This window comes from Leptodactylus fuscus, chromosome 6, assembly GCF_031893055.1.
Source record: "Leptodactylus fuscus isolate aLepFus1 chromosome 6, aLepFus1.hap2, whole genome shotgun sequence".
In the NCBI taxonomy this organism is placed as follows: domain Eukaryota; kingdom Metazoa; phylum Chordata; class Amphibia; order Anura; family Leptodactylidae; genus Leptodactylus; species Leptodactylus fuscus.
In genome coordinates, this window is record NC_134270.1 from 182,685,055 (window position 1) to 182,712,478 (window position 27,424).

At 46.6% G+C, this 27,424-nt stretch overlaps 1 protein-coding gene across 1 annotated transcript in view; it reads right to left on the reverse strand.

The window, feature by feature from the left end:
- The window catches only part of CADM4 (cell adhesion molecule 4), a 247,964-nt gene that overhangs the window by 15,053 nt on the left and 205,487 nt on the right, over nt 1-27,424 (reverse strand). The window contains exons 3-6 of the mRNA XM_075277988.1: nt 26,004-26,156; nt 25,417-25,551; nt 14,726-14,887; nt 11,451-11,541 (exon numbers count right to left, since the gene is read on the reverse strand). Coding sequence (XP_075134089.1) covers nt 11,451-11,541; nt 14,726-14,887; nt 25,417-25,551; nt 26,004-26,156 — 541 coding nt within the window. The remainder of the gene's footprint in view (nt 1-11,450; nt 11,542-14,725; nt 14,888-25,416; nt 25,552-26,003; nt 26,157-27,424) is intronic.

Consider the following 27,424-nt stretch of genomic DNA (forward strand, 5'->3'; position numbering starts at 1 on the left):
TATATTCTTGTACATAGGGGGTAGTATTATAGTAGTTATATTCTTGTACATAGGAGCAGTAGTATAATAGTTATATTCTTGTACATAGGAGCAGTATTATAGTAGTATATTCTTGTACATAGGAGTAGTATTATAGTAGTTATATTCTTGTACATAGGGGGGTAGTATTATAGTAGTTATATTCTTGTACATAGGAGTAGTATTATAGTAGTTATATTCTTGTACATAGGAGTAGTATTATAGTAGTTATATTCTTGTACATAGGAGTAGTATTATAGTAGTTATATTCTTGTACATAGGTGTAGTATTATAGTAGTTATATTCTTGTACATAGGAGTAGTTTTATAGTAGTTATATTCTTGTACATAGGAGCAGTATTATAGTAGTTATATTCTTGTACATAGGAGGCAGTATTATAGTAGTTATATTCTTGTACATAGGAGGCAGTATTATAGTAGTTATATTCTTGTACATAGGGGGTAGTATTATAGTAGTTATATTCTTGTATATAGGAGGCAGTATTATAGTAGTTATATTCTTGTACATAGGGGGTAGTATTATAGTAGTTATATTCTTGTACATAGGAGGTAGTATTATAGTAGTTATATTCTTGTACATAGGAGTAGTATTATAGTAGTTATATTCTTGTACATAGGAGGTAGTATTATAGTAGTTATATTCTTGTACATAGGCGGTAGTATTATAGTAGTTATATTCTTGTACATAGATGGCAGTAGTATAATAGTTATATATGGTGTGTATACTTATAGACTTATATACTTCCATTGATGTAGGATGTCTTTAGAGTCACTAAGCAGAATATTCTTACGATGAGACATATTTGACTCCTGAGAATTATTTGGAGCGGTTTCTTCTCTTCACTTTCCTTCTTACATCTTAAAACTATATCATGAAACGACTTAATACGCTGTGATAAGGGAACGCTCCGCTCCACAACCTTGGCCACGACACAATGCAGCTCCACAATAGCTCAGCATTGCTTAATAAAGTCTATTCTGGTATCACATCGCTTAATACACTCCGTCCTATATCGCACGGGAGAGAGAAGTAATGCCGCCCTTACCCGCACTGCTTAACAGTCTTGGTAATAGTGTAATACCGCTTAACAACCTCAGCCATTGTGTCTAACAGCGCAGCGCTGCCTAATAAACTGTGCTGTCGCTCTGGACAACCTGCGCCATTACCCGCCATTGTCTGAAGGGCAAAGACTGAAACTTAGCCTATAACTGAGATGCCGAGCTAGAAAACCCTGCTGGCAGCCATATTGTTGTAGCCCGACCAAGAGACCACTAAGGAGACTATTGCCCATACATGTCCTGACATATTAGATAACTGCAGCCACCACTAGGGGGAGCTCTCAGCATACAGAATTAAACACATGTACTTAAAGCCCCCTAGTGGTGGCAACAGGCTGTCAGAATGTTATCAAAGTACTGTGTGAGGGGCCAAGAAAGGGACAATGAAATGTGTGGGGGTCAAGAAGGGGCAATGTAATGTGTGGGGTCAAGAAGGGGCAATGTAATGTGTGAGGGCCAAGAGGGGGACAGTGTAATGTGTGGGGGCCAAGAAGGGGACAATGTAATGTGTGGGGGCCTAGAAGGGGACAATGTAATGTGTGGGGGCCTAGAAGGGGACAATGTAATGTGTGGGGGCCTAGAAGGGGAAAACATAATGTGTGGGGGCCTAGAAGGGGACAACGTAATGTGTGGGGGCCTAGAAGGGGACAACATAATGTGTGGGGGCCTAGAAGGGGACAATGTAATGTGTGGGGGCCAAGAAGGGGACAATGTAATGTGTGGGGGCGAAGAAGGGGACAATGTAATGTGTGGGGGCCAAGAAGGGGACAGTGTAATGTGTAGGGCCCTAGAAGTGGACAGTGTAATGTGTGGGGGCCTAGAAGGGGATAATGTAATGTGTGGGGGCCTAGATGGGGACAATGTAATGTGTGGGGGCCAGGAAAGGGACAATGTAATGTGTGGGGGCCAAGAGGAGGACAATGTAATGTGTGGGGGTCTAGAAGGGGACAATGTAATGTGTGGGGGCCTAGAAGGGGACAATGTAATGTGTGGGGGCCTAGAAGGGGACAGTGTATTGTGTGGGGGCTTAGAAGGGGACAAGGTAAGGTGTGGGGGCCAAGAAGGTGGACAGTGTAATGTGTTGGGGCCAAGAAGGGGGCAATGTAATGTGTGGGGGCCAAGAAAGGGACAATGTAATGTGTGGGGGCCAAGAGTTGGATATTGTAATGTGTGAGGGCCAAGAAGTGGGACAGTGTAATGTGTGGGGGCCAAGAAGGGGACAATGTAATGTGTGGGGGCCAAGAAGGGGACAATGTAATGTGTGGGGGCCAAGAAAGGGACAATGTAATGTGTGGGGGCCAAGAGTTGGATATTGTAATGTGTGAGGGCCAAGAAGTGGGACAGTGTAATGTGTGGGGGCCAAGAAGGGGACAATGTAATGTGTGGGGGCCAAGAAGGGGACAATGTAATGTGTGGGGCCAAGAAGGGGACAACGTAAGGTGTGTGGGCCTAGAAGGGGGACAATGTAATGTGTGGGGGCCAAGAGGAGGACAATGTAATATGTGGGGGTCTAGAAGGGGACAATGTAATGTGTGGGGGCCTAGAAGGGGACAGTGTATTGTGTGGGGGCTTAGAAGGGGACAACGTAAGGTGTGGGGGCCAAGAAGGTGGACAGTGTAATGTGTTGGGGCCAAGAAGGGGGCAATGTAATGTGTGGGGGCCAAGAAGGGGACAATGTAATGTGTGGGGACCAAGAAGGGGACAATGTAATGTGTGGGGGCCAAGAGTTGGATATTGTAATGTGTGAGGGCCAAGAAGTGGGACAGTGTAATGTGTGGGGGCCAAGAAGGTGGACAGTGTAATGTGTTGGGGCCAAGAAGGGGGCAATGTAATGTGTGGGGCCAAGAAGGGGACAGTGTAATGTGTGTGGGCCTAGAAGGGGGACAATGTAATGTGTGGGGGCCAAGAGGAGGACAATGTAATGTGTGGGGGCCTAGAAGGGGACAATGTAATGTGTGGGGGCCAAGAGGAGGACAATGTAATGTGTGGGGGGCTAGAAGGGGACAATGTAATGTGAGTGGGCCAAGAGGGGGACAATATAATGTGTGGGGGCCAAGAGGAGGACAATATAATGTGTGGAGGCCAAGAGGAGGACAATGTAATGTGTGGGGGCCAAGAGGAGGACAATGTAATGTGTGGGGGCCTAGAAGGGGACAATGTAATGTGTGGGGGGCCAAGAGGAGGACAATGTAATGTGTGGGGTCCTAGAAGGGGACAATGTAATGTGTGGGGGCCAAGAAGGGAACAATGTAATGTGTGGGGGCCTAGAAGGGGACAATGTAATGTGTGGGGCCAAGAAGGGGACAATGTAATGTGTGGGGGCCAAGAAGGGGACAATGTAATGTGTGGGGCCAAGAAGGGGACAGTGTAATGTGTGAGGGCCAAGAGGTGGACAGTGTAATGTGTGGGGGCCAAGAAGGGGACAATGTAATGTGTGGGGGCCTAGAAGGGGACAACGTAATGTGTGGGGGCCTAGAAGGGGACAACGTAATGTGTGGGGGCCTAGAAGGGGACAATGTAATGTGTGAGGGCCAAGAGGGGGACAGTGTAATGTGTGGGGACCAAGAAGAGGACAATGTAATGTGTGGGGGCCTAGAAGGGGACAACGTAATGTGTGGGGGCCTAGAAGGGGACAATGTAATGTGTGGGGGCCTAGAAGGGGACAATGTAATGTGTGGGGGCCTAGAAGGGGACAATGTAATGTGTGGGGGCCTAGAAGGGGACAATGTAATGTGTGGGGGCCAAGAGGAGGACAATGTAATGTATGGGGGCCAAGAAGGGGACAATGTAATGTGTGGGGGCCTAGAAGGGGACAATGTAATGTGTGGGGGCCTAGAAGGGGACAATGTAATGTGTGGGGGCCAAGAAGGGGACAATGTAATGTGTGGGGGCCAAGAAGGGTACAATGTAATGTGTGGGGGCCTAGAAGGGGACAATGTAATGTGTGGGGGCCAAGAGGAGGACAATGTAATGTGTGGGGGCCAAGAAGGGGACAATGTAATGTGTGGGGGCCTAGAAGGGGACAATGTAATGTGTGGGGGCCTAGAAGGGGACAATGTAATGTGTGGGGGCCTAGAAGGGGACAATGTAATGTGTGGGGGCCTAGAAGGGGACAATGTATCATTATATTGAATATTTAGTTCTTGATGACTTTGGACCGTGTTCAGAGCCACATTTAACGCTCTTTGGGGCTTGTTGACCGTTGACGCTCTTCTCTCAGGAATCTTCGCACATTTTTCATGACACTTTGCCCTGCGGGGGTGCTGTCTACTGGCCTGCGGGGGCGCTGTCTACTGGCCTGCGGGGGCGCTGTTTATCCGCTCTGTCCTCACCGATTCACCTCGTCCCTCTTTACTTATCACAATTTTTACCACTTGAGTTTTCCTCTTCCCAGATCAGATAAAGCTTCTCCCAGATACATAAAGGACGAGATCGCCGTTCCCGCCGCCGTTCTCACCGCCACCATGATCCGGATGGGCCTTTTGTTTTTCCATTTGGAGAGCAGATCTAGGCGGCGCCCGCTGACCCGCTGAAGTGCGGCCGCCGCCGGCATACAGGGAAACAGCTGGGGAGAATTAGGAACGCCAGAAAGCGCCATTTAGGAAACGAGCGGCGACTTCTCTTCTCTGCCAGAACAAAAGGCTCAGAATTTGTTTGCATTCAGTTCAGACAAAGAGCGTTAAATGACGGGGTGAGCGGCTGACACGGGAGGTGGCGGCACTACGTCCTGCCGGATGGATGGCTTTACAGGCGCTCTATTCTCTCCGCTCACTAATAACCCGTCCTGCCATTACATTTAACTTCTGGACATAATAGCGACTAATTCCACTGTACAACAATGGGCCGGCGGGGGCAGAGGGGGCAGAGACGTGGCGAGAAGTGATACCCAGCGCAAGGGAGCAAGAAGTAGTCAGAGGACGGTAGATTGTCGGGAGCTGCGGCCACATTACTGATATACAGAGGACTAAATGATACTGCCAAACAGTGCCCACATAATAAAGCCATACAGTGCCTATATAGTATCATGCATTGTCTATACAATACTGCCATATGTGTCCATATAATAATGCCATTCAGTGTCCATATAATACAGTGCCCATATAATGCTGCCATACAGTGTCCATATAATAATGCCATTCAGTGTCCATATAATATCAGACAGTGCCCATACAATACTGCCATACAGTGTCCATATAGTAACATACAGTGCTCATATAATACTGCCATATAGTGGCAAATATAATACTACCATACAGTACTTCATATAGTATCATTGAGTGCCCATAAAAATACAGTGTCTATATAATACTGCCATACAGTGTCCATATAATATCACACAGTGCCCATATAATACTGCCATACAGGGTCCAAATAGTATAATATAGTGCTCATATAATACTGCCATACAGTGTCCAAATAGTATAATATAGTGCTCATATAATACTGCCATACAGTGTCTATATAATGCTACCATACACTCACTGGCCACTTTATTAGGTACACCATGCTAGTAACGGGTTGGACCCCCTTTTGCCTTCAGAACTGCCTCAATTCTTCGTGGCATAGATTCAACAAGGTGCTGGAAGCATTCCTCAGAGATTTTGGTCCATATTGACATGATGGCATCACACAGTTGCAGTCGCAGATTTGTCGGCTGCACATCCATGATGCGAATCTCCCGTTCCACCACATCCCAAAGATGCTCCTCTATTGGATTGAGATCTGGTGACTGTGGAGGCCATTGGAGTACAGTGAACTCATTGTCATGTTCACGAAACCAGTCTGAGATGATTCCAGCTTTATGACATGGCATTGCATTATCCTGCTGAAAGTAGCCATCAGATGTTGGGTACATTGTGGTCATAAAGGGATGGACATGGTCAGTAACAATACTCAGGTAGGCTTTGGCGTTGCAACGATGCTCAATTGGTACCAAGGGGCCCAAAGAGTGCCAAGAAAATATTCCCCACACCATGACACCACCACCAGCAGCCTGAACCGTTACCGATACAAGGCAGGATGGATCCATGCTTTCATGTTGTTGACGCCAAATTCTGACCCTACCATCCGAATGTCGCAGCAGAAATCGAGACTCATCAGACCAGGCAACGTTTTTCCAATCTTCAATTGTCCAATTTCGATGAGCTTGTGCAAATTGTAGCCTCAGTTTCCTGTTCTTAGCTGAAAGGAGTGGCACCCGGTGTGGTCTTCTGCTGCTGTAGCCCATCTGTAGCCTCAAAGTTGGATGTACTGTGCGGCGTTCAGAGATGCTCTTCTGGCTACCTTGGGTGTAACGGGTGGCTATTTGAGTCACTGTTGCCTTTCTATCAGCTCGAACCAGTCTGGCCATTCTCCTCTGACCTCTGGCATCAACAACGCATTTCCGCCCACAGAACTGCCGCTCACTGGATGTTTTTTCTTTTTCGGACCATTCTCTGTAAACCCTAGAGATGGTTGTGCGTGAAAATCCCAGTAGATCAGCAGTTTCTGAAATACTCAGACCAGCCCTTCTGGCACCAACAACCATGCCACGTTCAAAGGCACTCAAATCACCTTTCTTCCCCATACTGATGCTCGGGTTGAACTGCAGGAGATTGTCTTGACCATGTCTACATGCCTAAATGCACTGAGTTGCCGCCATGTGATTGGCTGATTAGAAATTAAGTGTTAACGAGCAGTTGGACAGGTGTACCTAATAAAGTGGCCGGTGAGTGTACAGTGCTTCATGTAGTATCATACAGTGTCCATATAATACTGCCATATAGTACCTAATATAGTATCTAATATAGTATCATACAGTATAATACTGCCATACTCCATATAATACTGCATTTGCCCCAGATATGAGTCCAGGACCTTCCTGGATATTTGCAGCAGTGGCGCCCCCTGCAGGCCTCTGTGTGTAGGACATGCTCACACATGACTAGTAACCCCTTCTGGAGTTTTGTGCAGTTTGTGGTGCCCGGGGCTTTCTGTATTTTGCAATAATCCATCTTGAGACTCTGTGGCGCAGGCCGGCCACCGCCGCTCACATGGAGAAGTGTCTGCTACAATAAGGCTGGAGTGTGCGGCGGAGGAGATGATGAGAGGTCTCACACAATAATACAACTTTCTGCTCTGACCCTCCAGACTGATTACACCGCCAATTCCATCAGCGCCAACAGGTGGCCAAGAGCCCTTCAGGTGGACGCGGCGCTCGTGCGCGGCGCAGGAAGGAATATGACGGCCCTGACAAAAATATTATGATATCAATGTTATTAATAACTAGCGAGGCGCCAAGTACCGGACTAGGTGGAAACTGCTGCACGTGGCCACAACCGCCACCTCCAGAGCAGCGCTCAGCTCAGCAGACATGTCCAGAATAGCAAAAAATTGTATAAATATTTCCAGGAGGAGTAATGGAGGATTTTCCAATAAGAAACCATTGTAAGAGATGTTCCAGAATTCTAATACGGCAGAGAATGTAACTATTTACTAAGGCAGAGAATCCTAATTTACAGCTATTTGTTTCATTCTGTTTTGTATCTATGGGACAGGGGCTTTTAGTTCTTGTTACGATCACCTACCAAAAAGTGAATTATCTAAGCTGTAACCCATTTATGCCGACTAAACTGTGGTACAGAGAGATCTACACCCACATGGAGGACCTCCAGGTCCCTGTCATCCTGGTCATAGAGCAGGAAATCATCCAGAAAGTGACAAGGCCAAAGCATCAAGTGTCAGATCAAGAAGTATGAATTCCAGGAAAGGAAAACCATTTAAAGTGCAAGACAGGAGTGAGGTCAGGAAGAAGAACGAGGTCAGGAACAAGAACAAGGTAAGGAACAAGAACAATGTCAGGAACAAGAACAAGGTAAGGAAAAGGAATGAGGTCTGGAACAAGAGGAGGTCAGGAAGAAGAACAATATCAGGAACAGGAACGAGGTCTGGAACAAGAACGAGGTCAGGAACAAGAACAATGTAAGGAAAAAGAATGAGGACAGGAACAAGAGGAGGTCAGGAAGAACAAGGTAAGGAAAAGGAACGAGGTCTGGAACAAGAGCAAGGTCTGGAACAAGAACAAGGTCTGGAACAAGAACAAGGTCAGGAACAAGAACAATGTAAGGAAAAAGAATGAGGACAGGAACAAGAGGAGGTCAGGAAGAACAAGGTAAGGAAAAGGAACGAGGTCTGGAACAAGAACAAGGTCAGGAACAAGAACAAGGTCAGGAACAAGAACAAGGTCAGGAACAAGAACAAGGTCTGGAACAAGAACAAGGTCAGGAACAAGAACAAGGTCTGGAACAAGAACAAGGTCAGGAACAAGAACAAGGTCAGGAACAAGAACAAGGTCTGGAACAAGAACAAGGTCTGGAACAAGAACAAGGTCAAGAACAAGGTCTGAAACAAGAATGAGGTCAGGAACAAGAACAATATCAAGAATAAGAGCAATATCAGGAACAAGAACGAGGTCAAGAACAAGGTCAGGATCACCACTGGAGACAACAACACAAGAAATCAGAGTGTGGAGAGGATGAAGTCCAAACAGACACAGATACAGCATAGTAATACGACATCATTCCCTGGTTCTGGTTATCTTTGTAACTAAATGCTGCAATCATATGAAGTGTCCCAAACCAGAAGGACGTGGCGGGGGCCAGAGGAGGGAAAAAAGTGAGGTATGGAGGAGGACAACACAGCCTGGAAGTGGATAGAGAGATCTGAGGGTAACAGAGAGGTCTAGAGAGGGACAGATGAGTCTGGAGGAGGACAGAGGAATCTGGAGAACTCGAGAAGGACAGAGGAATCAGGAGGACAGAGGAATCTGGAGAACTGGAGAAGGACAGAGGAATCAGGAGGAGGACAGAGGAGGACAAAGTGGTCTGGAGAATAACAAAGGGTTCTGGAGAAGAACAGAAGGGTCTGGAAGAGGACAGTAGGGTTTAGAGGAGGAAAATGGGGTCTGGAGGAGAAAAGAGGATTCTAGAGGGGACAGAGAGTTCTGGAGGAGGACAGTGCGGATGGAGCTGTCAGGTGTAACCACTAGATGGCGCTGCAGCTGCTGGGACTGGTCGGAGTTCATATCTCTTGTAGAGTTAAGCTATAAAGTGACCTCCATGATCTGATCCAGATCCGTCATTCTCCTTCCTATACTATATGGCAGGCACCGATCCTGCATTACCCAGTAGAGGGCGATGATGAGCACCACAGAAAGCAGGCTCCGCCCATTGTGTATAAGCCCTGACAGCTGTGTCTCCCCCTGGAGCATGCGGGGAGAGAAGTTTGGAGGAGAATATGCAGGACTTCCAGATTCCTATTTCTCAGACTTTCTTTGCCAGGTGACTTCTGGCTCTTTGTAGACTCCGCTGACGTCAATATCTGTAATGAGTGGAGTTGCCCTTTAAAGACGAAGTATCGGCATTAGGGAGAATGGCGCATCCCATTAGGTGTGAAGAGGACGGCGGAGATTAAAGTCCTGGCTCCCCGCTGAATATTAATGTGCTGGTGCGGCGCTGGTGCAGGCGCTCTGGAGCCCGGGAAGATTTGTCTGTGTTTTATGGGCTTTTCTGGGGCTGGTGCTGATTAGGATTCTTGGTGGCGTTTCGGGCTGCAGCGAGAGGCCGTTCGTCTGCGAGATTTCTGTGGCGGCCGCTGCAGTGCAAGATATATGGGGTGTGCAGGTCGTATTACTGCAGGTTTTATGTTCTGCCTGCGCGTCATTGGGATGTCTGTGGGCTCGGTGTATGGGCTGCGGCGGGGGCCATCACAAGGATCGGGCTCTGGAGTTCCAGCCTCACAAAAAAACAAATGTATTTATTTTTCCTGTGCCGCGCACACTGCCGCCGCCGCGCATATTTCACGGTGAAATCTTTCTCTTACAAGCAGGTCACGAGCGCTCCCGGAAACCACAAGATCTGCACGGCCTTGGAAAGCGCCATAAATAGCCATGCCAGTCAGAGGGAGAAAAACTACAAGACATTCAGAGACTCGGCCATAGGGGGCAGTATTATAGGAGAGTTACTAGAAATGTGAGCGGAGAAGATGTCAGGACCCTCCCCCCCCCTCACTTCACTGTAGGGTTAGGTGTAGCGGCGTGTAGGGGGCGGCATCTGTATCTGAATGTGTTTAATGGACTAATCTCATACTCAAGGGGCTTGTAAGATCCTCAAATAATGTCTGAGGAAAGAGGGATAGAACACTGCCTGGGTATCTGTAAGAAAAAGGTGGTCTGGAGGAGGACAGAGGAGTCTGGAGGAGGACAGAGGAGTCTGGAGGAGGACAGAGGGGTCTGGAGGAGAACAGAGGGGTCTGGAGGAGGACAGAGGGGTCTGGAGGAGGACAGAGGGGTCTGGAGGAGGACAGAGGGGTCTGGAGGAGAACAGAGGGGTCTGGAGGAGGACAGAGGGGTCTGGAGGAGGACAGAGGGGTCTGGAGGAGAACAGAGGGGTCTGGAGGAGAACAGAGGGGTCTGGAGGAGGACAGAGGGGTCTTTAGGAGGACAGAGGGGTCTGGAGGAGAACAGAGGGGCCTGGAGGAGGACAGAGGGGTCTGGAGGAGGACAGAGGGGTCTGGAGGAGAACAGAGGGGTCTGGAGGAGAACAGAGGGGTCTGGAGGAGGACAGAGGGGTCTGGAGGAGGACAGAGGGGTCTTTAGGAGGACAGAGGGGTCTTTAGGAGGACAGAGGGGTCTGGAGGAGGACAGAGGAGAATGGAGGAGGACAGAGGGGCCTGGAGGAGGACAGAGGGGCCTGGAGGAGGACAGAGGAGCCTGGAGGAGGACAGAGGAGCCTGGAGGAGGATTGAGGAGTCTGGAGGAGGATTGAGGAGTCTGGAGGAAGGACAGAGGGCCCTGGAGGAGGACAGAGGAGCCTGGAGGAGGATTGAGGAGTCTGGAGGAGGACAGAGGAGTCTGGAGGAGGACAGAGGGGTCTGGAGGAGGACAGAGGGGTCTGGAGGAGGACAGAGGGGTCTTTAGGAGGACAGAGGAGCCTGGAGGAGGACAGAGGAGCCTGGAGGAGGACAGAGGGGTTTAGAGGGTGACAAAGCAGTCCAGAAGAAGAGTACAGAAGTCTGTAGGAAGACAGAGAGGTGTGAAGGGGACAGAGGAGTTTGGTAGAAGGATGGAGGGGTCCAGGGATGGAAAATAGCCTTGAAAAGCACAGATTGATCTAGAGGAGGACAGGAGAATCTGAAGAGGCCGAGGGGTCTGAAAGCGGCTTATTCACTTTATTAGAACACGTACATACAGGTGTGCATGTGTGTGGGGGGAATCAGAGGAATAGCATTTGGTTTCCTGCTCTAGAAGTTGTGCAGATGACGGTCCTGGGGTCTGGCAGCGGTCAGTGTGTGATGTCATCACGGGGGGCTCCTTACCTGGGATTCCCAGTGATGTCACATTTCAGGGTCAGCGGGTCGCCCTCCCGCACCAGGTTCTGTGACGCTTGGATTCGAGCTGTAGGCGAAACTGCAGGAGAGAGGAGAGAAAGGTGTGAATACGGAGCGATCGCGGGGCGCCAATATTAATGCAAACCAGAGAGAAGACAACATGTCAGATAATATACAGAATGTTCCAGAAAAAAAAAAAAGTTGGAGTGTTTTTGGTTTAACCCTCTACTACCTAAGTGTAACATCTTTGACTGTCCAGTGGTGCAGGGGGCGCTGTTCGCGCGGTCTCCCTGCCTGTGTTATGTGCCATGTCCAGTCCAGCGCACCTCTCCCGTTCTGGTCACTGGGTTTCCATGGTTACCGCGGCGCTGGCGACGCCCCTACCACTAATTAGCCCGTAATGTCTGAAATGGTAATTTAATTAGAAGTGTTTGACGGAGATTTGCTCAATTTTCCGTAGAATTATTTTCTCTTATCTTCGTCGGTTTCCATTTTTTTTCTTTTTTCTGCTGAATCGCGGGCCGGTCTGGAGGGGAGGCTGAAACCCATCGGCAGCGGCGGCAGATAGATAGCGCGGCCCCCTCCCCCCTCCGCCGGCCTCTCAGGAATGATTTCATTTTATTTACATAATGCTAATTGTATACAGGCAGCTTGTGAAATCTGTGCACGCAACGAGGCGGCAGAGGCCGCGGCCGGCGCCCCCACTGGGATAAAACCCGTGGATCCATCTATACCGGCCCAGTGATTGAGAGTTCAGCTCTGGAGGGTCACAAAGGATATATATGGGGCTCTATAGGCCCCCATGGCATCAGCACTATATCTGGAGCTGGGGGTGTATACATATAGGGAGACTGATGGACCCAAGACCCCCCCCCCCCCCCGGGGGGAAAAAGGACCAGGTGGTGTAAAACTAGTGCCCCATTGTATGTTCTCAGGAGAGATAAATCACTGTCGGAGGAGTCTGGAGGGGGGAGAAGGATCTAAGAGAGGGGCAGAGGAGTCTGGAAGGGGGCTGAGGAGCCTGGAGAGGGGCAGAGGGGTCTGGAAGGGGGCTGAGGTGTATGGAGGGGAAACAGAGGGGTCTGGAGGGGGGCAGAGGGATGTGGAGGAGAAGAAGGATTTAGGAGAGGGCAGAAGAGTCTGGAGGGGGGACAGAGGAGTCTGGAGGGGGAAAAGAGGAGTCTGGAGGGGGGACAGAGGAGTCTGGAGGGGGGACAGAGGAGTCTGGAGGGGGAAAAGAGGAGTCTAGAAGTGGGACAGAGGAGTCTGGAGGGGGTAGAAGGGTCTGGAGGAGCAGAGGAGTCTGGAGAGGGGCAGAGGAGTCTGGAGGGGGGGGGGGAGAAGGCTCTAAGAGAGGGGCAGAAGAGTCTGGAGAGGGGCAGAGGGGTCTGGAGGGGGACAGAGGAGTCTGGAGGGGGGCAGAGGGGTCTGGAGGGGGACAGAGGAGTCTGGAGGGGGACAGAGGAGTCTGGAGGGGGGCAGAGGGGTCTGGAGGGGGTCTGGAGGGGAAACAGAGGAGCCTGGGGGGAAGAATGATCTAGGAGAGGGCAGAAGAGTCCGGAGGGGGGTAGAAGGGTCTAAAGGGGGGACAGAGGAGCCTGAAGGGAGACAAAGGGGTCTGGAGAGGGGACAGAGGAGTTTGGAGGGGGCAGAGGGGTCTGTAGGGGGGTATACGGGTCTGGAGGGGGCAGAGGGGTCTGAAGAGGGGGCAGAGGGTCTGGATAGGGGGCACGGGGGTCTGGAGGGGGGAGAATGATCTAGGAGAGTGCAGAAGAGTCTGGAGAGGGGCAGAGGGGTCTGGAGGGGGGCAGAGGGGTCTGGAGGGGGACAGAGGAGTCTGGAGGGGGGCATAGGGGTCTGGAGGGGAAACAGAGGAGTCTGGAAGTGGGAAAGAGGAGTCTGGGGGGAAGAATGATCTAGGAGAGGGCAGAAGAGTCCGAAGGGGGGTAGAAGGGTCTGGAGGGGGGACAGAGGAGTCTGAAGGGAGACAGAGGGATCTGGATAGGGGACAGAGGAGTTTGGAGGGGGCAGAGGGGTCTGTAGGGGGGTATACGGGTCTGGAAGAGGGCAGAGGGGTCTGAAGAGGGGGCAGAGGGTCTGAAGAGGGGGTAGAGGGGTCTGGAGGGGAAACAGAGAAGTCTGGATGCATTAGAAGGATCTAGTGGAGGACAGAAGTGTTTGAGGGGGAATAGAGGAGTCTGAAGGGTAGACAGTAGTGTCTGAAGAAGGGCAGAGAAGTCTGGAGGGGGATAGCGGAGTCTGAAGGAGAGAAGAGCTTGGAGGGGGAGCAGAGGGGTCTGGAGGGGAAGAAGGATCTAGGAGAGGGCAGAAGAGTCTGGAAGAGGAGCAGAGGAGTCTGGAGGAAAGTGGGGTGCGCAGAGGGGTCTCCAAGAGACAGAGGAGCCTAGAGAAGGAACAGAGAAGTCTGAAGGGTGGGGAGAAGGATCTGGAAGGAGAATAGAGGGGTCTGATGAGTGCTACAGGGGAGTCTATATTGGGACAGAGGTCCAGCAGGCTCGGTCTCTTTAAGAACAATGAGACTTTTTAGGAAGGTTCCACTTCTCTTTCCTTTGGAGTTCGGTCAATCAGAAGTGACAAGTCCATTAAATAGGGATGGGTCTGTCTGAGGACACGGGGACGTCGCCAGCTGCTCGCCGGAGATAACGCCAATGTGGGGACAAGACACAAGAAGAGACTCCTCTGTGTAATTAACAAACAAGGATTACCACGTGACGGCCTGAGACGCCAAACTGGTCAATAACCGCCAGGTCAAGGGGTCGATGGGTATTAGGAGGATCTGCTGGAGGTTCAGGGGGTCTTTGTAAGGATTTCAAGGGATTTGGGGAAATCAGGGGGGGTCATGGGGATATAGTTTAAGGAAGTGGGAGTTGTAGGGGTCACCAGGGGTGTCGAATATTAGTGATGGGCAGATGTGACGGAGACTTAGTGTCAGGTCAATGGAGAGATTACGTCTTCTACCAGATCTTGGACTGGACTCCAGACACGACGCCATTTGGTGGTTTTGGGGCAATTTTAGGACAAGCGTCCAGTGCTCATATAGATTCTGCTGATATTAACCCCTTAGGGACACCAGTTATAATCTTAAGACATAGGAGGGGATATAATGGTGAAATCTCCGGCCTCCACCATTGCGGCGGCCCAGACAAGCACTCGAATTCCTGTGTGGGTGACATGGCCTCCAACCACAAGTCCCCCGCGCCCCTCCTATAGAGTAACATTACTGATATCAATCTGTCACTTACATTGGACGTCCAATACGTATTGCGTTTGCTTCTTCTGTCCCTTGAGGGCCGGGTGCGAGGCCTCGCAGGTGACGATCTCGCCATTGTCCCTCCTCTCCACAGGGATCTGAATGCTGTTGGTGATGCTGAAGGTTTTGATGTTCTCCTGTTTGCTGGTGACTCCTGGAGGGGGGAAGAACAGATGAAACCTTCAGCACAAGGAGCAAGAATCGGATATTCTGTGTGAAATAGTTATCGTGGGTCCGGCTGCAGGCGAAAAAACACGGTCTGTGCTCTCATCTAATATTTGGGTATAGCTTATGGATGTTATATCTGCTCTATGGACACTATAGTGTCAAAAGTGCAGAGAATACACCATACAGTGCCATAATGCCGCCAGACAGTGCTCTGAATACACTGTAATACAGTACCATAAAGCTGCCATATAATGCACAGAATCTACCACCATACAGTACCATAATGTCGCCAGACAGTGCACTGAATACGTCACAATACAGTACCATAATGCTGCCAGACAGTGCATTGACTACATCATAATATAGTGCCATAATACTGCCATACGATGCACAGAATATAACACCATACAGTGCCATAATACTGCCATACAATGCACAGAATATAACACCATACAGTGCCATAATGCCGCCAGACAGTGCACTGAATACACCGTAATACAGTACCATAATACTGCCATACAATGCACAGAATATAACACCATACGGTGCCATAATACTGCCATACAATGCACAGAATCTACCACCATACAGTGCCATAATACTGCCATACAATGCTCAGACTACACCAACATACAGTACCATAATACTGCCATACAATTCACAAAATATAACACCATACAGTGCCATCATACTGCCAGACAGTACACAGAATATAACACCATACAGTACCATAATTCTGCCATACAATTCACAGAATATACCACCATATAGTGCCATAATACTGCCATACAATGCACAGAATATACCACCATATAGTGCCATAATACTGCCATACAATGCACATACTACACCAACATACAGTACTATAATACTGCCATACAATTCACAGAATATAACACCATACAGTGCCATAATGCTGCCAGACAGTACACAGAATATAACACCATATAGTGCCATAATACTGCCATACAAAGCACAGAATATAACACCATATAGTGCCATAATACTGCCATACAATGCACAGAATATACCACCATATAGTGCCATAATACTGCCATACAATGCTCAGACTACACCAACATACAGTACCATAATACTGCCATACAATTCACAGAATATAACACCATATAGTGCCATAATACTGCCATACAATGCACAGAATATACCACCATATAGTGCCATAATACTGCCATACAATGCTCAGACTACACCAACATACAGTACCATAATACTGCCATACAATTCACAGAATATAACACCATATAGTGCCATAATACTGCCATACAATGCACAGAATATAACACCATACAGTGCAATTATACGGCCATACAATGCTCAGACTACACCAACATACAGTACCATAATACTGCCATACAATTCACAGAATATAACACCATATAGTGCCATAATACTGCCATACAAAGCACATAATATAACACCATACAGTGCCATAATACTGCCATACAAAGCACATAATATAACACCATACAGTGCCATAATACTGCCATACAATGCACAGAATCTACCACCATATAGTGCCATAATACTGCCAGACAGTGCACAGAATATAACACCATATAGTGCCATAACACTGCCATAGAAAGCACAGAATATAACACCATACAGTGCCATAATGCTGTCATACAATGTACAGAATATAACACCATATAGTGCCATAATATTGCCATAAAATGTACAGACTACACCAACATACAGTACCATAATACTGCCATACAATGCACAGAATATAACACCATACAGTGCAATTATACTGCCATACAATGCACAGACTACACCAACATACGGTACCATAATACTGCCATACAATTTACAGAATATAACACCATACAGTGCCATAATATTGCCAGACAGTGCACAGAATAAAACACCATATAGTGCCATAATGCTGCCAGACAGTACACAGAATATAACACCATACAGTGCAATAATACTGCCATACAGGGCACAGAATATACCACCATACAGTGCCATAATACCGCCATACATTGCATAGAATATAACACCATGTGTTGCCATAATACCACCATGCAATGCTCAGAATATACCATACAATGCCATAATACCACCATACGTTGCACAGAATATACCATCAAACAGTGCCATAATACTGCCATACAATACCCAGACTGTACTATTATAGCACCATTAATTCCATGGTGCTTTACATTTGGGGGTTACATACAATACACAGAATATACAGGTAGATATAATACTAACACTAACTGACTGGCACAGTGGGGTAGAGGGCCCTGCCCGTGAGGGCTTACAATCTATGGGGGAAGGGGGTAGAGACAGAAGGTGAGACCATAATACTGCCATACAGAGCACAGACTATACCATCATATACAGCTGTAATACCGCCACACAGTTCACAAGTAATACCAATGTATATGTATGTTATGTTTGTTCACTATGTGCGGTGCAGGAGATGGCCGTACACACGTGCTTACACTTCTGCAATCTGCCAAAATTATATTTTAAAAACAATTTTCTAAGTTTTCTTTAAACAAGAAAAAAAAAATGGCCGTATATGTGCTGTATATGTGCTGATATATGTGCTGATATATGAGGTTACATGTGAGGATGGAGTCAGGGGCCACACCGGAGCGCTGTACGACCCTGCAGCACAACCTACACATCGCGCTTGCTTTGCACCAGATGGCGGTTATTAACAAACTGCAAGGTGAACCGCCAAAAACCGCTGTAAAATCCGTCCCGTCAGGTTATGATGATATCACGTCACCGCCACGATGACTTCCAGTCGTGGAAATTACCTAACCTTGAAATTAGCTTATCTGCCGCCACCGCCGCCGCCAATTTCCCGCAATCATCTTAATTTTACTTGACAGGAAGTAATTAATCCTCCGAGGCGGGTCAGATATCCGGCAACTATGGAGTTAAACTTCAGATTTCCTCCGAAAAACAAATGTGTGTAATACATAAAGATGAGCAGCGGCAGTCACGGCGGGGAGCGGCCATCTTGCCTGGCGATATTACCGTCTCAGCCCGCGTCCTTGCCTCACTAGGAGGACGGTCGTATTTATTTATTGGTGTAGAATTCGTCCGTGCGCAGGACGCGGCGCCGATGTGGCTTTTTCTGGCTTTCCTTCCAATCTTCCTTTCGAGTGCTTTTGACTTATCACAGTTGTGATCTTCTCGCAGAAAAAAAATATAAAAAAATCCGCCATCGATTTTTAACCACTCTGCTCGGCGACCGCCGCTCTGCAAAAACAAGCAAACACGCGTTCCATTTACAGTGAGAAGGCAACGGCCCGGGGGGCTTGTAGAAAATGCAAAATGATCCTTTCACGTGAAAATTTATGTATGTTATTGGCCTGTACGCAGCGCAGGCAGACATTTTGCATGCTTAAAGGGAAGGTGTCAAGTCAGACGGGTCCGAGAGCACATGAAGGTTTGGAAAGACCCGGCACTGTACAGGGGTCATACTCCTCCAGATAAAGGGAGCGTCTGTCCTGTCCCAACAGTCTAAATATTAAGCTTACGTTATCTTCTAGAGGTCGGATCGCCATCTTATTGATACAGAGCTCCAAAGCCCCAGAACAGACCAAGAGTTACATGATACAATATTGTCTGCCTGCAGTGACCTCCAGGGGGAGCTCCAGAGCTGACTGAATACTGATCAGGCTCAACAACAGCACAGTACACCATGAGCTCCCCTAGTGGTGGTTGCAGGTAGATAATACTGCATCATGTAACTAGAGGCACAATATACTGCAATACAGAAGTATTACCAGGATTCATAGGAGATGAGAAGATGACATGATCAAGAAGATCACAAGGTGAAGAAGATGACGTGGTCAAGAAGATGACGTGGCTGAGAAAACAAGGTTGAGAAGATAACATGGACAAAAAGAAGATGACAAGATCAAGAAGATGACACAGGCAAGAAAATTAAATGATCCAGAAGATCACATGATCAAGATCACAAGGTGAAGAAGATGAGGTGCTCAAGAAGATCACAAGATGAAGAAGATCGCATGGCCAAGAAGATGACAAGATGAAGAAAATTGCATGGTTAAGAAGATGACAAGATGAAGAAGATCACATGGTCAAAAAGATGACAAGATGAAGAAGATCACAAGATGAAGAAGATCACATGGTCAAGAAGATCACAAGATGAAGAAGATCGCATGGTCAAGATCACAAGATGAAGAAGATCGCATGCTCAAGAAGATCACAAGATGAAGAAGATCGCATGGTCAAGAAGATCACAAGATGAAGAAGATTGCATGGTCAAGAAGATCACAAGATGAAGAAGATCACATGGTCAAAAAGATCACAAGATGAAGAAGATCGCATGGTCAAGAAGATCACAAGATGAAGAAGATCGCATGGTCAAGAAGATAACGAGATGAAGAAGATCACATGGTCAATAAGATCACAAGATGAAGAAGATTACATGGTCAAGAAGATCACAAGATGAAGAAGATCGCATGGTCAAGAAGATCACAAGATGAAGAAGATCACATGGTCAAAAAGATCATAAGATGAAGAAGATCGCATGGTCAAGGAGATCACAAGATGAAGAAGATCGCATGGTCAAGAAGATCACAAGATGAAGAAGATCACATGGTCAAAAAGATCATAAGATGAAGAAGATCGCATGGTCAAGAAGATCACAAAATGAAGAAGATTGCATGGTCAAGAAGATGATGTAGTCAGGAAGATAACACCAACGAGAAGATTGTGTTTGCTGAAGCTTTGGAAGAGGTTGGTCCTTACTATCCACAATCGAGAAGATGACAAGGTCAAAGATATGATGACAAGGTCTATAAGATCATACGATCCAGAAGATCACTTGATCAAGATCATACACTCAAGAAGACAACATGGTAGAGAAGATGACAGGGCTGAGAAGATTACAAGGTTGAGAAGATGATACAATTCAGAAGAAGATGACAAGATTGAGAAGATCACATGGTCTAGAAGATGACACAGTAGAGAAGGTGACATGGTTGGAAAGACGAGTGGATAACATGGTTAAGAACTTGGTCAGGAAACCACTTGCCAAGGAGATGACAAGATCAAGTTCTCTAGTAACACAAAAAAGAAGAGAACTGTAGAGCGACACGAAATTGATCTGAGGGCTCCTGAGAGTCTTAGACATCTGAATACTGATAATACAGGGCCAAAGGGCAGCTCAGCCCACAAAAAACAAGCCCCATTCATGGAAACCTTCTGACTGCCAGAACATGGAGACACAAAACTCGTCAGTTTCATTTTTTTAAGTGTTTTTATTGTGCAAAATAGTAAAATCTTAACAAGTTGTGTAAATGTAACGGGGACCGGAGCAAAAACGGGAACGTCGCAAAGACAAGACGCAGAAATGCAGAGTCAGACATGTTAGATGGTGAGATATCTGCATTCTATGGGGGCGCTAACATCATGACGTTGACTTATCCCACACAACCAATTAGGCCCCATCACAGGACACAATGGCGTCACCCTGAGGACCCGAACAGGACTGATGACACCCACAAAGGAGCGCCAGATGCCCCGAGGGAGTCCAGGAGAGGTGCGGGAAGACGAGGATCAGTGTGTATTATCTTATCTGGGCCCCCACTTCTTATACCCCTAATACTGATTCATGGGTGGTGATCCCCAAATATCTCGGGATTGGCCAAACCTGAGATTTTTGGAAAATTAGTACTGAACGCGGCGGGTTATGACCCGGCTCACACATCTCTAGTAAGTATATAAGATATAGGCCTGAATCCTGAGGCTGCACTACTTCTGATTCCTGTCAGGTGATGTGTTATCATGGAGACCATGTTTGAGTCTACATCACAATATACATCAATGTCTACACAGATATATCCCATAACTGGCGGGCCGGGCAGGACGTCCATACTGACGAGAGGAATCCTCTGATATTGTTTGGCGGCCATGTTTATCAGATGTGACAGGGAATAGTCCGCCGTATACCGCAACGAGGATGGACTAAGACACGAGGGACTGTCATGGCTTCGACCCTTGTCACTGAGAGTACTGTGTGTAGGGAAATAGGTTTACCCTTTGCCAGTCTCTGCCCTGACCACAGGGGGTGCTGTGGATTATGGCGGCCTGGGATACATCTCCATGACAGACATGTGTACACAGAATCTCTCTAATATCTCAGTATATTCTGTATACCTGCGTGTGCTCTGTGGGGTATGCTGTGTAGCCCCGAGGATTAACACTTGGGGTGCTGCTCCGCACTCGCACTGACCCTCCATGTATAATATACAGTACACACAGCCTCATCTCCATGTATTATATACAGTACACACAGCCTCATCTCCATGTATTATATACAGTACACACAGCCTCATCTCCATGTATTATATACAGTACACGCAGCCTCATCTCCATGTATTATATACAGTACACGCAGCCTCATCTCCATGTATTATATACAGTACACACAGACTCACCTCCATGTATTATATACAGTACACACAGACTCATCTCCATGTATTATATACAGTACACACAGCCTCATCTCCATGTATTATATACAGTACACGCAGCCTCATCTCCATGTATTATATACAGTACACGCAGCCTCATCTCCATGTATTATATACAGTGCACGCAGCCTCATCTCCATGTATTATATACAGTACACACAGCCTCATCTCCATGTATTATATACAGTACACACAGCCTCATCTCCATGTATTATATACAGTACACGCAGCCTCATCTCCATGTATTATATACAGTACACGCAGCCTCATCTCCATGTATTATATACAGTACACGCAGCCTCATCTCCATGTATTATATACAGTACACACAGCCTCATCTCCATGTATTATATACAGTACACACAGCCTCATCTCCATGTATTATATACAGTACACGCAGCCTCATCTCCATGTATTATATACAGTACACGCAGCCTCATCTCCATGTATTGTATACAGTACACACAGACTCACCTCCATGTATTATATACAGTACACACAGACTCATCTCCATGTATTATATACAGTACACAGAGCCTCACCTCCATGTATTATATACAGTACACACAGACTCACCTCCATGTATTATATACAGTACACACAGCCCCATCTCCATGTATTACATACAGTACACACAGACTCATCTCCATGTATTATATACAGTACACAGAGCCTCATCTCCATGTATTATATACAGTACACACAGCCTCATCTCCATGTATTATATACAGTACACTCAGCCTCATCTCCATGTATTATATACAGTACACACAGACTCATCTCCATGTATTATATACAGTACACAGAGCCTCATCTCCATGTATTATATACAGTACACAGAGCCTCATCTCCATGTATTATATACAGTACACTCAGCCTCATCTCCATTATATACAGTACACACAGACTCACCTCCATGTATAATATACAGTACACACAGCCTCATCTCCATGTATTATATACAGTACACAGAGCCTTATCTCCATGTATTATATACAGTACACACAGCCTCATCTCCATGTATTATATACAGTACACGCAGCCTCATCTCCATGTATTATATACAGTACACAGAGCCTCATCTCCATGTATTATATACAGTACACAGAGCCTCATCTCCGTGTATTATATACAGTACACGCAGCCTCATCTCCATGTATTATATACAGTACACAGAGCCTCATCTCCATGTATTATATACAGTACACACAGCCTCATCTCCATGTATTATATACAGTACACTCAGCCTCATCTCCATTATATACAGTACACACAGACTCACCTCCATGTATAATATACAGTACACACAGCCTCATCTCCATGTATTATATACAGTACACAGAGCCTTATCTCCATGTATTATATACAGTACACACAGCCTCATCTCCATGTATTATATACAGTACACGCAGCCTCATCTCCATGTATTATATACAGTACACAGAGCCTCATCTCCATGTATTATATACAGTACACAGAGCCTCATCTCCGTGTATTATATACAGTACACGCAGCCTCATCTCCATGTATTATATACAGTACACAGAGCCTCATCTCCCTGTATTATATACAGTACACACAGCCTCATCTCCATGTATTATATACAATACACACAGCCTCATCTCCATGTATTATATACAGTACACGCAGCCTCATCTCCATGTATTATATACTGTACACACAGCCTCATCTCCATGTATTATATACTGTACACACAGCCTCATCTCCATGTATTATATACAGTACACACAGCGTCATCTCCATGTATTATATACAGTACACACAGCCTCATCTCCATGTATTATATACAGTACATACAGCCTCATCTCCATGTATTATATACTGTACACACAGCCTCATCTCCATGTATTATATACAGTACACAGAGCCTCATCTCCATGTATTATATACAGTACACAGAGCCTCATCTCCATGTATTATATACAGTACACACAGCCTCATCTCCATGTATTATATACAGTACACACAGCCTCATCTCCATGTATTATATACAGTACACACAGCCTCATCTCCATGTATTATATACAGTACACACAGCCTCATCTCCATGTATTATATACAGTACACACAGCCTCATCTCCATGTATTATATACAGTACACAGAGCCTCATCTCCGTGTATTATATACAGTACACACAGCCTCATCTCCGTGTATTATATACAGTACACACAGCCTCATCTCCATGTATTATATACAGTACACACAGCCTCATCTCCATGTATTATATACAGTACACAGAGCCTCATCTCTATGTATTTTATACAGTACACACAGCCTCATCTCCATGTATTATATACAGTACACACAGACTCACCTCCATGTATTATATACAGTACACACAGCCTCATCTCCGTGTATTATATACAGTACACACAGCCTCATCTCCGTGTATTATATACAGTACACACAGCGTCATCTCCGTGTATTATATACAGTACACACAGCCTCATCTCCATGTATTATATACAGTACACACAGCCTCATCTCCATGTATTATATACAGTACACACAGCCTCATCTCCATGTATTATATACAGTACACAGAGCCTCATCTCCATGTATTATATACAGTACACACAGCCTCATCTCCGTGTATTATATACAGTACACAGAGCCTCATCTCCATGTATTATATACAGTACACACAGCCTCATCTCCATGTATTATATACAGTACACACAGCCTCATCTCCATGTATTATATACAGTACACACAGCCTCATCTCCATGTATTATATACAGTACACACAGCCTCATCTCCATGTATTATATACAGTACACACAGCCTCATCTCCATGTATTATATACAGTACACAGAGCCTCATCTCCATGTATTATATACAGTACACACAGCCTCATCTCCGTGTATTATATACAGTACACAGAGCCTCATCTCCGTGTATTATATACAGTACACACAGCCTCATCTCCGTGTATTATATACAGTACACAGAGCCTCATCTCCATGTATTATATACAGTACACAGAGCCTCATCTCCATGTATTATATACAGTACACACAGCCCCATCTCCATGTATTATATACAGTACACACAGCCTCATCTCCATGTATTATATACAGTACACACAGCCTCATCTCCGTGTATTATATACAGTACACACAGCCTCATCTCCGTGTATTATATACAGTACACGCAGCCTCATCTCCATGTATTATATACAGTACACACAGCCTCATCTCCATGTATTATATACAGTACACACAGCCTCATCTCCATGTATTATATACAGTACACACAGCGTCATCTCCATGTATTATATACAGTACACACAGACTCATCTCCATGTATTATATACAGTACACACAGCCTCATCTCCATGCATTATATACAGTACACACAGCCTCATCTCCATGTATTATATACAGTACACACAGCCTCATCTCCATGTATTATATACAGTACACACAGCCTCATCTCCATGTATTATATACAGTACACACAGCCTCATCTCCATGTATTATATACAGTACACACAGCCTCATCTCCATGTATTATATACAGTACACACAGACTCATCTCCATGTATTATATACAGTACACACAGCCTCATCTCCATGTATTATATACAGTACACACAGCCTCATCTCTATGTATTACATACAGTACACAGAGCTGTAATACTCTTAGTACAGATAACACAACATTTTGTCTTTGCTTTTGTACTGCAGCCCTGGCAGTGTGAACTTGCGCATAGAGGTCAGACTGTCTGGCAGGGCTAATTGTGTTTGTCTTAATGTCATAAACAGACAAACAGGATGTACTGCGGCCTAGATACAGCATCACATGCACCAAGGCCTAGATACAGCAGCCCATTGTCCGCGTGCCGTACATCCTCATCATCATCATCATCATCATCATCATCATCAGGTGTGATCCCGGGACCAAAAATATACAGAGTAATTCTATAAATCTCATATTAGAGCTAGATACTCCAGCTTAGATAAACAATCTGCTTAGATACAGCATCCTCCGGTCCTCACCTTTCAGTTCCCTGCGGTCCCGGTACCACCTGAGTGTGGCTTCAGGCTTAGTCCTGGGTGCGGTGCAGATCAGCTCCACTTGTCCTCCCTCCACCGCCTGCTCCTTCACCTCCACCACCGGGTTCTCTGGAGGAACTGGAAGAAGACAAGTCCATTATAAGAGGTGACCGCCCTGATGACCATCACAATGGCCGCCCCTATGACCTCCCCAATGACCGCCCCGATGACCACCGCAATGACCACCCGGGTGACCACTGCCATGACCACCCTATGTGCTCTCAACCCTTAGGGACTACGAAGTCTATATCCTATGCTCCACACATCACCAAAGCTGCAAGGCAGATTCTGCTCTCGGATTGGAGGATGTCACATCATCTTCTCCCCAGAGGATGATAAACCAAACAGGGCATTAAAGGGAATATGACCAATCACAAGTGGTCTCCATTAGAATTCTGAATGCAGCTTTGGATGTGACTGGAGCATAGGAGGTAACGTAAAGCCTGAGCAGTACAAGTAAGGCAAAGTATAATTGTATACTGTATAGAATGAGCCTGTGGGCGGAGCTATGTATAATGTCACGTATATACCGAGCACGGTGAGCGTGGCGATCTGGTGGTGCGTGTCCTCCGTGTACAGCTGACAGAAGTAGCCGCCCTCATCCTCCAGCTTTGCATTGGACAGATGGATCTTCACCAGTTTCGGCGTGAACTCCACCAGCTGGAACCGCTCGTCTTTTAAGGCTGGAAACAGAAAGCGGAAAAAACGCTGACACATTGAAACGACAGAATACGGCAGGCGGGATAATGACCGGGGGCTACCTGACATTACAGGGGTGTCCTTGCCACTGCTCAGAGCAGCTCAGTCATCGTTTCTGGTGTTTCTAGTACTTTCTGAATTTTTTGCTTCTATGTAACCCCCTTGGTGCTGCTGGGGAGGGAGCTCAGGACAGAATCGGTCTCCTTCTCCCTCTGGTATCTGACAACATAATCCCTTACTTCACCTATAGGGGGCGTCCTCTCAGCTATACTGCATTTACTGCCAACACTCTGCTTCTTCCTGGGGTCAGGACAGAATCGGTCTCCTTCTCCCTCTGGTATGTGACAATATAATTCCTTACTTCACTTGCAGGTGGCGTCCTCCCAGCTATACTGCTATGTACTGCCTTGTACTGCCACCGCTCTGTTCCTTCCTGGGGTCAGGACATAATCAGTCTCCTTCTCCCTCTGGTATCTGACAATAAAATTCCTTACTTCACCTGTAGGTGGTGTCCTCTCAGCTATACTGCCTTATACTGCCACTGCTCTGCTCCTTCCTGGGATCAGGACATAATCAGTCTCCTTCTCCCTCTGGTATCTGACAATATAATCCCTTACTTCACCTGCAGGGGGCGTCCTCTCAGCTGTACTGCCATAAAATACCATGTACTGTCACCGCTCTGCTCCTTCCTGGGGTCAGGACATAATCAGTCTCCTTCTCCCTCTGGGATCTGACAATATAATCCCTTACTTCACCTGTAGGGGGTGTCCTCTCAGCTATACTGCCATATAGTACCATGTACTGTCACCGCTCTGCTCCTTCTTGGGGGTTAGGACAGAATCAGTCTCCTTCTCCCTCTGGTATGTGACAATATAATCCCTTACTTCACCTGTAGGTGGCGTCCTCTCAGCTATACTGCTATGTACTGCCACCGCTCTGTTCCTTCCTGGTGTCAGGACAGAATCAGTCTCCTTCTCCCTCTGGTATGTGACAATATAATTCCTTACTTGACCTGTAGGGGGCGTCCTCTCAGCTATACTGCCATATACTGTCATGTTATACCACTGCTCTGCTCCTTCCTGACACGCCGTGCTGTTTTTGTTTTTCCCAGAATGCGCAATGTTTTTGTTTCCTCGCTCCGGCCGTTGCACCAGGATGTGATTGTATTGCACACAATGTTACTTTGTAATACAAATTACGAGTCACAGAATAAAATTCTTTATGACAAAATCAACTTTTGTAGCAAGAAAAA